Source organism: Coregonus lavaretus, assembly GCF_964263955.1.
Source record: "Coregonus lavaretus genome assembly, chromosome: 14".
In the NCBI taxonomy this organism is placed as follows: Eukaryota; Metazoa; Chordata; class Actinopteri; order Salmoniformes; family Salmonidae; genus Coregonus; species Coregonus lavaretus.
Window position 1 is genome coordinate 20933598 of NC_140001.1, and position 14704 is coordinate 20948301.

At 43.1% G+C, this 14704-nt stretch overlaps 1 protein-coding gene across 4 annotated transcripts in view; it reads left to right on the forward strand.

Annotated features, from left to right (window-relative positions):
• Positions 1-14704, forward strand: part of LOC311141798 (hepatocyte nuclear factor 1-alpha-like) — a 41926-nt gene that overhangs the window by 22143 nt on the left and 5079 nt on the right. For 2 of the 4 annotated variants that reach the window (XM_084177261.1, XM_084177260.1), the window contains exons 3-10: positions 4512-4692; positions 4847-5049; positions 5526-5671; positions 10522-10663; positions 13196-13366; positions 13515-13630; positions 13799-13883; positions 14149-14688. In XM_084177261.1, the coding sequence (XP_084033387.1) occupies positions 4512-4692; positions 4847-5049; positions 5526-5671; positions 10522-10663; positions 13196-13366; positions 13515-13630; positions 13799-13883; positions 14149-14279 (1175 nt within the window). In that variant the 3' untranslated portion in view covers positions 14280-14688. Of the gene's footprint in view, positions 1-4511; positions 4693-4846; positions 5050-5525; positions 5672-10521; positions 10664-13195; positions 13367-13514; positions 13631-13798; positions 13884-14148; positions 14690-14704 lie in introns of those variants that run through there. The other 2 variants (XM_084177263.1, XM_084177262.1) reach the window with 2 other exon arrangements.

Here is a 14704-nt window from a genome sequence, read left to right on the forward strand (position 1 = left end):
CTAGAGGAGATCTGCATGGAGGAATGGGCCAAAATACCAGCAACAGTGTGTGAAAACCTTGTGAAGACTTACAGAAACGTTTGACCTGTGTCATTGCCAACAAAGGGTATATAACAAAGTATTGAGAAACTTTTGTTATTGACAAAATACTTATTTTCCACCATAATTTGCAAATAAATTCATAAAAAAATCCTACAATGTGATTTTCTGGAATTTTTTTCCTCATTTTGACTGTCATAGTTGACGTGTACCTATGATGAAAATTACAGGCCTCTCTCATCTTTTTAAGTGGGAGAACCTGCACAATTGGTGGCTGACTAAATACTTTTCCCCCCCACTGTATATACCACAACCCCAAGTCCCCTGGACTCACCTAAATTCACCTAACATGCTTTTAGGATTTTTCGGCCCATCCTAATGATCGCCTCGTTTGAGGGCTTCCATAGATTCGCAATGTCCTAATTTGTATAACTTTCCTTGGCCTTATTCCTTCATTCCATTCTTCAATAGTTATAGACACTCCCCCCCTGTTTGCGTTGTTACCAGTGCAAACAAATTTAGAATTTTAGAACGGACTCCTATCCCACAGCAAATAACAGCAAAACTTGCACACATAAGTCTGTTAAACGGTACATTTCTCCAGCGCACACATCCATAAGCAAGCGAACCAACCAGCGCACAAAATTGTAAAGGTTTATTTATATAACAAGATTTCAGCGTAAATTGACAGATATCTGCAGGCATCTGGAGAACAACGGACTCAAAATAATATGTTGTTCTGTCCTCCTTTGTTTTAACCGTGGTATTTATATCCTATGCCCTATGTAACATAATATGGGTGTTTTCCCATAAACCAATCCCAGGACTCCACCTAACAGACTTCCTCGGCTTTAGGGTGCCCCTATAGAACTACTCTCCAGATGCTCCCTTAAGCTTAGTCAACATCCTCTAAAACCATTTGAAACCATTAGCAAAGTCATAAACTGTTTAAACACTACACATTCTTAAAAACAGATTAAAAGGCGCTTCATGTCAAATTTAAATGTCCATTAGTCTCACGTGGAATTGTTGTCTCGTCCCATTTTTGTCAACTACACTGAACAAAAATATCAATGCAACATGTGAAGTGTTGGTCCTATGTTTCATGAGCTGAAATAAATGATCGCAGAAATGTTCCATATGCACAAAAAAATTATTTCTCAAAGATGTTGTGCACAAATTAGTTTACATCCCTGTTAGTGAGCATTTCTCCTTTGCCAAGAACATCCATCCACCTGACAGGAGTGGCATATCAATAATCTGATTAAACAGCATGATCATTACACAGGTGCACATTGTGCTGGGGACAATAAAAGGCCCCTCAAAAATGCAGTTTTGTCACACAACACAATGAAAATATATGTCTCAAGTTTTGAGGGAGCGTGCAATTGGCATGCTGACTGCAGGAATGTCCACCAGAGCTGTTGCCAGATAATTTAATGTTAATTTCTTTACCATAAGCCGCCTCCATAGTCATTTTAGATAATTTGTCAGTACATTCAACCGGCCTCACAACTTCAAACCACGTGTATGGCGACGTGTGGGCGAGCGGTTTGCTGATGTCAATGTTGTGAACAGAGTACCCCATGGTGGCGGTGGGGTTATGGTATGGGCAGGCATAAGCTATGGACAACGAACACAATTGCATTTTATCGATGGCAATTTGAATGCACAGAGATACCGTGACGAGATCCTGAGGCCGATTGTGAGGCCCATTTCTTAAAAAAGGTATCTGTGACCAACAGATGCATATCTGTATTCCCAGTCATGTGAAATCAATAGATTAGGGCCTAATGAATTTATTTCAATTGACTGATTTCCTCATATGAACTGTAACTCAGTAAAATCAATGAAATTGTTGCATGTTGCGTTTATATTTTTGTTCAGTATAAAATGATAAGTAATTTGTAATAGTTATGTATTTTTCCAGGGCTTTTCGTCATTTATTGGTGACGAAATGAACACTGCCATGTCAGCAAAAACATTTTAGATTGGTAAATTAGTCTAGTCAGCTATCTAAACTTGTAGTAATCATGGTTGAATTACCAATTGGGCACGCCGGGCAAGTGCCCAGGGGCCCTGACCTCCAGGGGTCCCCACTGATTTTGTTAGTCTCTCTCACTCAGATGTCATATTAACATGGCAAAAGACATGGCAATTAGCTTATAAACTGCAAAGATTTCTCTCTGACACATGGCAAAATGAGTAGAACTGCAGCAAACTTGCTTTAAAACTGCAAAATTTTCTCAACGCCCCATGGCAAAATGTGTAGAATTTCGCTTAGGGCACCCAAAAGGCTAGTGCTGGCCCTGAATTCCGTCACCATAATTCCATTACCAGATGTAAATCCACTTCAACTACTGTAGTTCAATAACCAAAACATTTGTTTTTCAAACTCAAGGTGTCATGTCATAGCTGACACCCCGTTATTTTTGCAGCCATCTTTGAATCTTGAAAACGTGATCGCATAAAAAATTGAGGGAGATTTGACTGTAATTCTGTTACCAAACATTGCATCTGCACAGTTCTTCCAGTAAATGTGTTTTTGTTCAATTGTTTGTGTGCATTGTTCAAAGTAGTCATTGTGCATAGAGTTGTATGGTTTGTTAAAACTTTGAAATCAATTTTTTTTGTTTGGCATACATTTTAAAGTGAAAAATCTGAGTCAAAGCGTAATTCCGTTACCGTGGAATTGTCCATTACATAATCCCCGTTACATGTATTCCATTACTACCCAACCCTGCTCATACTCTAATATGTAACATAAGTTCCTGTGAATTATCCCTATGTTTAAAAATATATACAGTTGAAGTCAGAAGTTTACATACACCTTAGCCAAATACATTTAAACTCAGTTTTTCACAATTCCTGACATTTAACCTTAGTAAAAATTCCCAGTTAGGATCACCACTTTATTTTAAGAATGTGAAATGTCAGAATAATAGTAGAGATAATGATTTATTTCAGCTTTTATTTCTTTCATCACATTCCCAGTGGGTCAGAAGTTTACATACACAATTAGTATTTTGTAGCATTGCCTTTCAATTGTTTAACTTGGGTCAAACGTTTCGGGTAGCCTTCCACAAGCTTCCCACAATAAATTGGGAGAATTTTGGCCCATTCCTCCTGACAGAGCTGGTGTAACTGAGTCAGGTTTGTAGGCCTCCTTGCTCGCACACGCTTTTTCAGTTCTGCCCACAAATATTCTATAGGATTGAGGTCAGGGCTTTGTGATGGCCACTCCAATACCTTGACTTTGTTGTCCTTAAGCCATTTTGCCACAATTTTGGAAGTATGCTTGGGGTCATTGTCCATTTGGAAGACCCATTTGCGACCAAGCTTTAACTTCCTGACTGATGTCTTGAGATGTTGCTTCGATATATCCACATAATTTTCCTTCCTCATGATGCCATCTATTTTGGGAAGTGCACCAGTCCCTCCTGCAGCAAAGCACCCCCACAGCATGATGCTGACACCCCCGTGCTTTACGGTTGGGATGGTGTTCTTCGGCTTGCAAGCAACCACCTTTTTCCTCCAAAAATAACGCTGGTCATTATGGCCAAACAGTTCTATTTTTGTTTCATCAGACCAGAGGACATTTCTCCAAAAAGTACAATCTTTTGTGCAGTTGCAAACCATAGTCTGGCTTTTTTATGGCGGTTATGGAGCAGTGGCTTCTTCCTTGCTGAGCGGCCTTTCAGGTTATGTCGATATAGGAGTCATTTTACTGTGGATATAGATACTTTTGTACCTATTTTCTCCAGCATCTTCACAAGGTCCTTTGCTGTTGTTCTGGGATTGATTTGCACTTTTCGCACCAAAGTACGTTCATTTCTAGGAGACAGAATGTGTCTCCTTCCTGAGCGGTATGACAGCTGCGTGGTCCCATGGTGTTTATACTTGCATACTATTTTTTGTACAGATGAACGTGGTACCTTCAGGCGTTTGGAAATTGCTCCCAAGGATGAACCAGACAGGTCTTGGCTGATTTCTTTTGATTTTCTCATGATGTCAAGCAAAGAGGCACTGAGTTTGAAGGTAGGCCTTGAAATACATCCACAGGTACACCTCCAATTGACTAAAATGATGTCAATTAGCCTATCAGAAGCTTCTAAAGCCATGACATCATTTTCTGGAATTTTCCAAGCTGTTTAAAGGCACAGTATGTAAACTTCTGACCCACTGGGATTGTGATACAGTGAATTATAAGTGAAATAATCTGTCTGTAAACAATTGTTGGAAAAGTTACTTGTGTCATGCACAAAGTAGACGTCCTAACCGACTTGCCAAAACTATAGTTTGTTAACAAGAAATGTGTGGAGTGGTTGAACTCCAACCTAAGTGTATGTACATTTCCGAATTCAACTGTATAACACAATCCGGTCTGAATAATTCTGATACTAATGTAAATACTGATATTAATATGACGATAGCAGATGAACAATACAAAAATATGCTTGTTTTCCACACAGAGTTTACCAATGCCAGGCATGGCCTTGGGACTGGAGAGGAGCAGGGAGAAGACGTGAGGAAAGGACGGAGGAACAGGTTCAAATGGGGACCCGCCTCCCAGCAAATCCTATTCCACGCCTATGAACGACAGAAGAACCCAACTAAAGAGGAGAGAGAGGGATTAGTGGAGGAGTGTAACAGGTGAGATAGAGGGGAGGGGTCAGATAAAAAGTAACAGAAATGGTAAGAAATGTTCCCAGTTCCAGTGCAATGGAGGAGCTGTCATTGTCATTTTAGCGTGTCCCCCTTTAAACACGTTTTTTCTTGCTCTGGGGCCTCTCTGGCTCTCCCTCAGTGCTGAGTGTCTCCAGAGGGGTGTGTCTCCATCGCAGCTGGCTGGCCTGGGCTCTAACCTGGTGACAGAGGTACGAGTGTACAACTGGTTCGCTAACCGCCGCAAGGAGGAGGCCTTCCGCCATAAACTGGCTCTCGATTCGCCTTACACCAGCCAATCAGCAAGCACCACCAACCAAACTTTCTCACACAACCCTGTGCAAGGTAACACTCACTAACACCAAAGTGAATAAAAAATATTATTTCATTGAATCCACAAACAGCATAATGAATCATTCATGTTGTCCTCAGATGTTGTGTTATGTACTATTATTAGTACCGCTATACAGAGGAACAGAACCAAGACTGCCAGGGTGCAAAATGTCTTTATTTATTTATTTATTTATTATTATAATTTTTTTAGCAGACGCTCTTATCCAGAGCGACTTACAGTTAGTGAGTGCATACATTATTATTTTATTTTATCATTCCCCGTGGGAATCGAAACCACAACCCTGGCGTTGCAAACGCCATGCTCTACCAACTGAGCTACATCCCTGCCGGCCATTCCCTCCCCTACCCTGGACGACGCTGGGCCAATTGTGCGCCGCCCCATGTGTCTCCCGGTCGCGGCCGGCTACGACAGAGCCTGGATATACCACCTGATCCTAACTCATCCTAACACTCTTCCTCTCTTCCAGGCATGAAGTACAGCCAGCAAATCACATGTGACAGTCTGGGATCAGTGAAGGGTCACAGTGGAGACCGAGGCTTGGCAGACTGCCTGGCCAGCCCCATCCAACTTGAGCCCAGCCACACACTCCTGGAAACAAGCCATCACAAACTAGTGAGATCACCTACCATTATACGGAAAGCATTCAGAAAGTATTCAGACCCCTTCCCTTTTCCCACATTTTGTTACGTTACAGCCTTATTCTAAAATTGATTAAATAAATAATAATCATCAATCTACACACAATACCCCATAATGACAAACCGCGAACTGGTTTTTAGAATTTTTGCAAATGTATTAAAAATAAAAAACAGAAATAGCTTATTTACATAAGTCTTCAGACCGTTTGCTATGAGACTCGAAATTGAACTCAGGTGCATCCTGTTTCCATTGATCATCCTTGAGATGTTTCTACAACTTGATTGGAGTCCACCTGTGGTAAATTCAATTGATTGGACATTATTTGGAAAGGCACACACCTGTCTATATAAGGTCCTACAGTTGACGACGACATGGATAACATACAGCTGGCGGGATAAATGCTACATTGGCAGGATAGAACGGCTGACTCCGGTAAGACAAGGGGTGGCGGTCTATGTATATTTGTAAACAACAGCTGGTGCACGAAATACAATATTAATAATAATAATATGCCATTTAGCAGACGCTTTTATCCAAAGCGACTTACAGTCATGCGTGCATATTTTTTTTTTGTGTATGGGTGGTCCCAGGGATCGAACCCACTAACTTGGCGTTACAAGCGCCGTGCTCTACCAGCTGAGCTATAGGAAGTCTCAAGGCTTTGATCGCCTGAGGTAGAGTATCTCATGATAAGCTGTAGACCACACTATTTTTCGTAGCTGTCTATTTACCACCACAAACCGATGCTGGCACTAAGACTGCACTCAATGAGCTGTATAAGGCCATAAGCAAACAGGAAAACACTCATCCAGAGGCAGCGCTCCTACTGGCCGGGGACTTTAATGCCTAATTTCTACCAGCATGTTAAATGTGCAACCAGAGGATAAAAAACTCTAGACAACCTTTACTCCACACACAGAGACGCGTACAAAACTCTCCCTCGCCCTCCATTTGGAAAATATGACCATAATTCCATCCTCCTGATTCCTGCTTACAAGCAAAAACTAAAGCAGGAAGCACCAGTGACTCGGTTAATAAGGATGTGGTCAGAAGACGCAGATGCTAAGCTTCAGGACTGTTTTGCTAGCACAGACTGGAACATGTTCCGGGATTCTTCCGATGGCATTGAGGAGTACACCACATCAGTCACTGGCTTCATCAATAAGTGCATAGATGACGTCGTCCCCACAGTGACTGTACACACATACCCCAACCAGAAGCCATGGATTACAGGCAACATCCGCACTGAGCTAAATGGTAGAGCTGCCGCTTTCAAGGAGCGGGACTCTAACCCGCACGCTTATAAGACATCCCGCTATGCCCTCCGACACACCATCAAACAGGCAAAGAGTCAATACAGGACTAAGATTGAATCGTACTACGCCGGCTCCGGTGACTACAAAGGGAAGCACAGCCGCAAGCTGCCCAGTGACACAAGCCTACCAGACGAGCTAAATCACTTCTATGCTCGCTTCGATGCAAGCAACACTGAAGCATGCATGAGAGCATCAGCTGTTCCGGATGACTATGTGATCACGCTCTCCGTAGCCGATGTGAGTAAGACTTTTAAGCAGGTCAACATTCACAAGGCCGCAGGGCCAGACGGATTACCAGGACGTGTACTCTGAGCATGCGCTGCCCAACTGGCAAGTGTCTTCACTGACATTTTCAACATGTCCCTGACTGAGTCTGTAATACCAACATGTTTCAAGCAGACCACCATAGTCCCTGTGCCCAAGAACACTAAGATAACCTGCCTAAATGACTACCGACCCGTAGCACTCACGTCTGTAGCCATGAAGTGCTTTGAAAGACTGGTCACGGCTCACATCAACACCATTATCCCAGAAACCCTAGACCCACTCCAATTTGCATACCGCCCCAACAGATCCACAGATGATGCAATCTCTATTGCACTCCACACTGCCCTTTCCACCTGGACAAGAGGAATGCTATTAATTGACTACAGCTCAGCATTCAACACCATAGTGCCCTTTAAGCTCATCACTAAGCTAAGGACCCTGGGACTAAACACCTCCCTCCGCAACTGGATCCTGGACTTCCTGACGGGCCACCCCCAGGTGGTAAGGGTGGGTAACAACACATCTGCCACGCTGATCCTCAACACGGGGGCCCCTCAGGGGTGCGTGCTCAGTCCCCTCCTGTATTCCCTGTTTACCCATGACTGCACGGCCAGGCATGACTCCAACACCATCATTAAGTTTGCCGACAACACAACAGTGGTAGGCCTGATCACCGACAACGATGAGACAGCCTATAGGGAGGAGGTCAGAGACCTGGCCGTGTGGTGTCAGGATAACAACCTCTCCCTCAACGTGATCAAGACAAAGGAGATGATTGTGGACTACAGGAAAAAAAAGAGGACTGAGCACGCCCCCATTTTCATCGACGGGGCTGTAGTGGAACAGGTTGAGAGCTTCAAGTTCCTTGGTGTCCACATCACCAACAAACTATCATGGTCCAAACACACCAAGACCGTCGTGAAGAGGGCACGACAAAGCCTATTCCCCCTCAGGAGACTGAAAAGATTTGGCATGGGTCCTCAGATCCTCAAAAAGTTCTACAGCTGCACCATCGAGAGCATCTGGACTGGTTGCACCACCACTTGGTATGGCAACTGCTCGGCCTCCGACCGCAAGGCACTACAGAGGGTAGTGCGTACGGCCCAGTACATCACTGGGGCCAAGCTTCTTGCCATCCAGGACCTATATACCAGGTGGTGTCAGAGGAAGGCCCTAGAAATTGTCAAAGACTCCAGCCACCCTAGTCATAGACTGTTCTCTCTGCTACCGCACGGCAAGCGGTACCAGAGCACCAAGTCTAGGTCCAAAAGGATTCTTAACAGCTTCTACCCCCAAGCCATAAGACTCCTGAACAGCTAATCATGGCTACCCGGACTATTTGCATTGTCCCCCCCACCCCACCCCACCCCACCCCACCCCCTCTTTTATGCTGCTGCTACTCTGTTTATTATCTATGCATAGTCACTTTAACTCTACCCACATGTACATATTACCTCAACTAACCGGTGCCCCCGCACATTGACTCTGTACCGGTACCCCCTGTATATAGCCTCCCTACTGTTATTTTACTTTACTGCTGCTCTTTAGTTATTTTTTATTTTACTTAACACTTATTTTTCTTTAAACTGCATTTTTGGTTAAAGGCTTGTAAGTAAGCATTTCACTGTAAGGTCTACACCTGTTGTATTCAGCGCATGTGGCAAATACAATTTCATTTGATTTGACAGTGTATGTCAGAGCAAAAACCAAGCCATGAGGTTGAAGGAATTGTCCGTAGAGGGGGAGAAGGGCCTTGGTCACTCTGAGAGAGCTCCAGAGTTCCTCTGTGGAGAAGGGAGAACCTTCCAGAAGGCCAACCATGTCTGCAGCACTCCACCAATCAGGCCTTTATGGTAGAGTGGCCAGAAGGAAGCCACTCCTCAGTAAAAGGCATATGACAGCCCGCTTGGAGTTTGCCAAAAGGCACATAAAGGATATCTCAGACCATGAGAAACAAGACTCTCTGGTCTGATGAAACCAAGATTGAACTATTTGGCCTGAATGCCAAGCATCACGTCTGGAGAAAACCTGGCACCATCCCTACGGTGAAGCATGGTCGTGGCAGCATCATGCTGTGGGGTGTTCTTCAGCGGCAGTGACTGGGAGACTAGTCAGGCTCGAGGGAAAGATGAACGGAGCAAAGTACAGAGAGATCCTTGATGAAAACCTGCTCGAGAGCGCTAAGGACCTCAGACTGGGGTGAAGGTTCACCTTCCAACAGGACAATGACCCTAAGCACACAGCCAAGACAATGCAGGAGTGGCTTCAGGACAAGTCTCTGAATGTCCTTGAGTGGCCCAGCCAGAGCCTGGACTTGAACCCAATCTAACATCTCTGGTGAGACCTGAAAATAGTTGTGCAGCGACACTCCCCATCCAACCTGACAGAGCTTGAGAGGATCTACTGAGAAGAATGGGAGAAACTCCCCAAATACAGGTGTGCCAAACTTGTAGCGTCATACCCAAGAAGACTCTAGGCTGTAATCGCTGCCAAAGGTGCTTCAACAAAGTACTGAGTAAAGGGTCTGAATACTTATGTAAATGTGATTTCAGTTTTGTATTTATTTATAAATTTGCAAAAACTTCTAAAAACATGTTTTTGCTTTATCAATATGGGGTATTGTGTGTAGAATGATGAGGAAAATCAATTTTAGAATAAGGCTGTAAACGTAACAACATTTGGAAAAAGTCAAGGGGTCTGAATACTTTTCGAATGCACTGTATAATCATTAACCATATCTCACACATTGTCACAAACCAGTGAGATCACAAACAACCTCCCATTTTCACAAACCAGAGAGATCAGCAAATATGTTCACATTATCACAATACACATCACAATACAGAGATTAGTAACTGCATCACAACATCATGCAAACCAGTGTGATCACATATAATATTATAGCATAATAAGCCAATGATATCACAAACCACAATACATCATCATAAGCAAATTAGATCACAAACCATATTACATCATAACAAAAAGCCAGTGGGATCGCGGACCATATTTATTACATCATAACATAAGCCAATGAGATCGCAATCCATTTCATATCATCACAAGGGATAGATCATCATGTAAGCCAGTGAAATTAAGAGACATATCGCATCAAACTAGTAAGATCGTACAATACTTCCCGTCATCATAAACCTTTGAGTTTACAAAGCATCTCAATCCTCATAATAATCTATGACTGTTGTTGTCACTATCTGCCAACCACCCGCTTTCCCATCTCAGGTATCAGGAGGTGGTCCACTGCCCCCAGTAAGCACCCTGACCTCACTGCACAGTCTGTCTGCCTCGCCTTCTCCCCCCCAGGGACTCATCATGGCCTCCCTGCCCAGCGTCATGTGTCTGGGAGAGTCTTCTCTCCTCATAGGTAATTTATGACATTATCGATCATAGTCTGCTGCTGGAAAAACATATGTGTTATGGCTTTACACGCCCTGCTATATTGTGCATAAAAAGTTACCTGTCTAACAGAACACAGAGGGTATTCTTTAATGGAAGCCTCTCCAACATAATCCAGGTAGAATCAGGAATTCCCCAGGGCAGTTGTCTAGGCCCTTTACTTTTTTCAATCTTTACTAATGACATGCTACTGGCTTTGAGTAAGTAAAGCCAGTGAGGGAAAAAAGTATTTGATCACCTGCTGATTTTGTACGTTTGCCCACTGACAAAGACATGATCAGTCTATAATTTTAATGGTAGGTTTATTTGAACAGTGAGAGACAGAATAACAACAAAAAAATCCAGAAAAACACATGTCAAAAATGTTATAAATTGATTTGCATTTTAATGAGGGAAATAAGTATTTGACCCCTCTGCAAAACATGACTTAGTACTTGGTAGAAAAACCCTTGATGGCAATCACAGTCGCCAGATGTTTCTTGTAGTTGGCCACCAGGTTTGCACACATCTCAGGAGGGATTTTGTCCCACTCCTCTTTGCAGATCTTCTCCAAGTCATTAAGGTTTCGAGGCTGACGTTTGGCAACTCGAACCTTCAGCTCCCTCCACAGATTTTCTATGGGATTAAGGTCTGGAGACTGGCTAGGCCACTCCAGGACCTTAATGTGCTTCTTCTTGAGCCACTCCTTTGTTGCCTTGGCCGTGTGTTTTGAGTCATTGTCATGCTGGAGTACCCATCCACGACCCATTTTCAATGCCCTGGCTGAGGGAAGGAGGTTCTCACCCAAGATTTGACGGTACATGGCCCCGTCCATCGTCCCTTTGATGCGGTGAAGTTGTCCTGTCCCCTTAGCAGAAAAACACCCCCAAAGCATAATGTTTCCACCTCCATGTTTGACGGTGGGGATGGTGTTCTTGGGGTCATAGGCAGCATTCCTCCTCCTCCAAACACGGCGAGTTGAGTTGATGCCAAAGAGCTACATTTTGGTCTCATCTGACCACAACACTTTCACCCAGTTATCCTCTGAATCATTCAGATGTTCATTGGCAAACTTCAGACGGGCCTGTATATGTGCTTTCTTGAGCAGGGGGACCTTGCGGGCGCTGCAAGATTTCAGTCCTTCACGGTGTAGTGTGTTACCAATTGTTTTCTTGGTGACTATGGTCCCAGCTGCCTTGAGATCATTGACAAGATCCTCCCGTGTAGTTCTGGGCTGATTCCTCACAGTTCTCATGATCATTGCAACTCCACGAGGTGGAGCCTCAGGCCGAGGGAGATTGACAGTTCTTTTGTGTTTCTTCCATTTGCGAATAATCGCACCAACTGTTGTCACCTTCTCACCAAGCTGCTTGGCGATGGTCTTGTAGCCCATTCCAGCCTTGTGTAGGTCTACAATCTTGTCCCTGACATCCTTGGAGAGCTCTTTGGTCTTGGCCATGGTGGAGAGTTTGGAATCTGATTGATTGCTTCTGTGGACAGGTGTCTTTTATACAGGTAACAAGCTGAGATTAGGAGCACTCCCTTTAAGAGTGTGCTCCTAATCTCAGCTCGTTACCTGTATAAAAGACACCTGGGAGCCAGAAATCTTTCTGATTGAGAGGGGGTCAAATACTTATTTCCCTCATTAAAATGCAAATCAATTTATAACATTTTTGACATGCGTTTTTCTGGATTGTTTTGTTGTTATTCTGTCTCTCACTGTTCAAATAAACCTACCATTAAAATTATAGACTGATCATTTCTTTGTCAGTGGGCAAACTTACAAAATCAGCAGGGGATCAAATACTTTTTTCCCTCACTGTATGCGGATGACTCAACACGTCAGCTACTACAGCGAATGAAATCACTGCAACACTTAACAAAGAGCTGCAGTTAGTTTCAGAATGGGTGGCAAGGAATACGTTAGTTCTAAATATTTCAAAAACTAAAAGCATTGTATTTGGGACAAATCATTTACTAAACCCTAAACCTCAACTAAATCTTGTAATAAATAATGTGGAAATTGAACAAGTTTAGGTGACTAAACTGCTTGAAGTAACCCTGGATTGTAAACTGTCATGGTCAAAACATGTTGATACGACAGTAGCTAAGATGGGGAGAAGTCTGTCCCTAAAGCGCTGCTCTTCGTTTTTAACAACACTATCAACAAGGCAGGTCTACTGTTCAGTCGTGTGATCAGGTGCCACAAAGAGGGCCCTCGGAAAATTACAATTGGCTCAGAACATAACTGCCTTAATGTTGCTGGACTGCAGAAAGAGTAGCTGCTGCCTTGGCAGCAGCTAATGGGGATCCTTAATAAATACAAATCCTACACATAGTACCCTCCACTCAAACGGCTCTAAGTCAGTGCATAGATATGATCAAATGGTAATCTTTAAATATATCCACTGTAGTGTATTGTTTCCTTTTCCAGTGATGATCAGAAAGCTGTCAGATAAACTTTAATTGACATTTACAAAGTAGCCTAATCCATGTTTTCCTGGCCTATGTTGGTCAACAGGTCAAACAGTACCTGTCATCAACAACGTGGGAGGCGGGTTCACCACCCTTCAGCCAATCTCTTTCCAGCAGCAGCTTCATTCCTCTTCCCAGCAGCAACTCACACAGCAGTTCCAGAGTCATATGGGCCACAGTCCTTTCATGGCAACCATGGCACAGCTTCCATGTCACAGTAAGGCCACAGTGGCAGCATGTTACTCCTTCAGTTGTCCTGTTGACAGAAATACATGTATGAAACAAGGAATAAGTGACATAATAGAACAGCTAGAACTAAGTTTCATAAAGTATCTCTGCGCCTGCTCTCAATTTCTCCATTGCAGTGTACAGCAAGTCCGATATGTCTTCCTACCCTCCGTCCAGCCTACTGTCCCAAGCCACGGTCATCACTGACAGCAGCAGCCTTGGAACACTGACCAGTCTAAGTGCAGTCAGACAGGTACTGTGAAGCCAAACATTTACCAATATGAAAGTGATGCCATTAATAATCACTTAAATATAGGCTAAGTCATAGGATACAGGTACAGAAAAGTCTAGACTCACTGGCTAATGATCATAAATAGTATTAATGTGGATTGAATCTGATAATTACTTTTGCATTGGTTAGATTCTGACCACAGACCCTGAGGAGGAGACAGACCAACCCATCAAGGATGCCTCCCTACACCTGCAAACCCCTTCACCTGTGGCAGGTAAGAAACATATTACTCTGGTGTGGAATATTTCCCTGAAGATGCAGTTTCTGACACTACAGGGGAGATTCAAGACATTAAAAAAACTACTTAGCGTAACACATATTTGAAAGTAATTTAACATCACTTAGGCTAGATAGGGGTAAATATAATCCATGGTATTCTCTAGTTGGCAGTGAAAATAGGGCATTTTAAATGCAGGTTTGTAATTGGAATGATAGTAGAGAAACTGGAAACGAATAACTTACCATCGCTTTTTTTCTAGTTTCCTCTGGGAACTTAGAGCTGTATCCTCCATCTCAGTCTAATGAAACTCATCCACCTCACCTCCTCTCCTCTTCGCCAGCAGACATCAACTCCTACATTCCTGAACAGATGGTCTCTACTGCACAGTAGCAATATAATGTAACCACTATGTAATGTGAAGGGGTGGGGATAGAGGGGGTGAAACAAAATGTTTTACAGTAAGTAGAGAACTGTGATAAAGATGCAACAGAAATTCTTAGCATTTGATCAAAAACTAAAGTGCCTTGCAAAAGTATTCACCCCCCTTGGCGTTTTTCCTATTTTGTTGCATTAACCTGTCATTTAAATTGATATTTATTTGGATTTCATGTAATGAACATACAAAAAATAGTCCAAATTGGTGAAGTGGAACGAAAAAAAGAACTTGTTTCAAAAAATTCAAAGAAATAAATAATGGAAAAGTGGTGCGTGCATATGTATTCACCCCCTTTGCTATGAAGCCCCTAAATAAGATCTGGTGCAACCAATTACCTTCAGAAGTCACATAATTAGTTAAATAAAGTCCACCTGTTTTC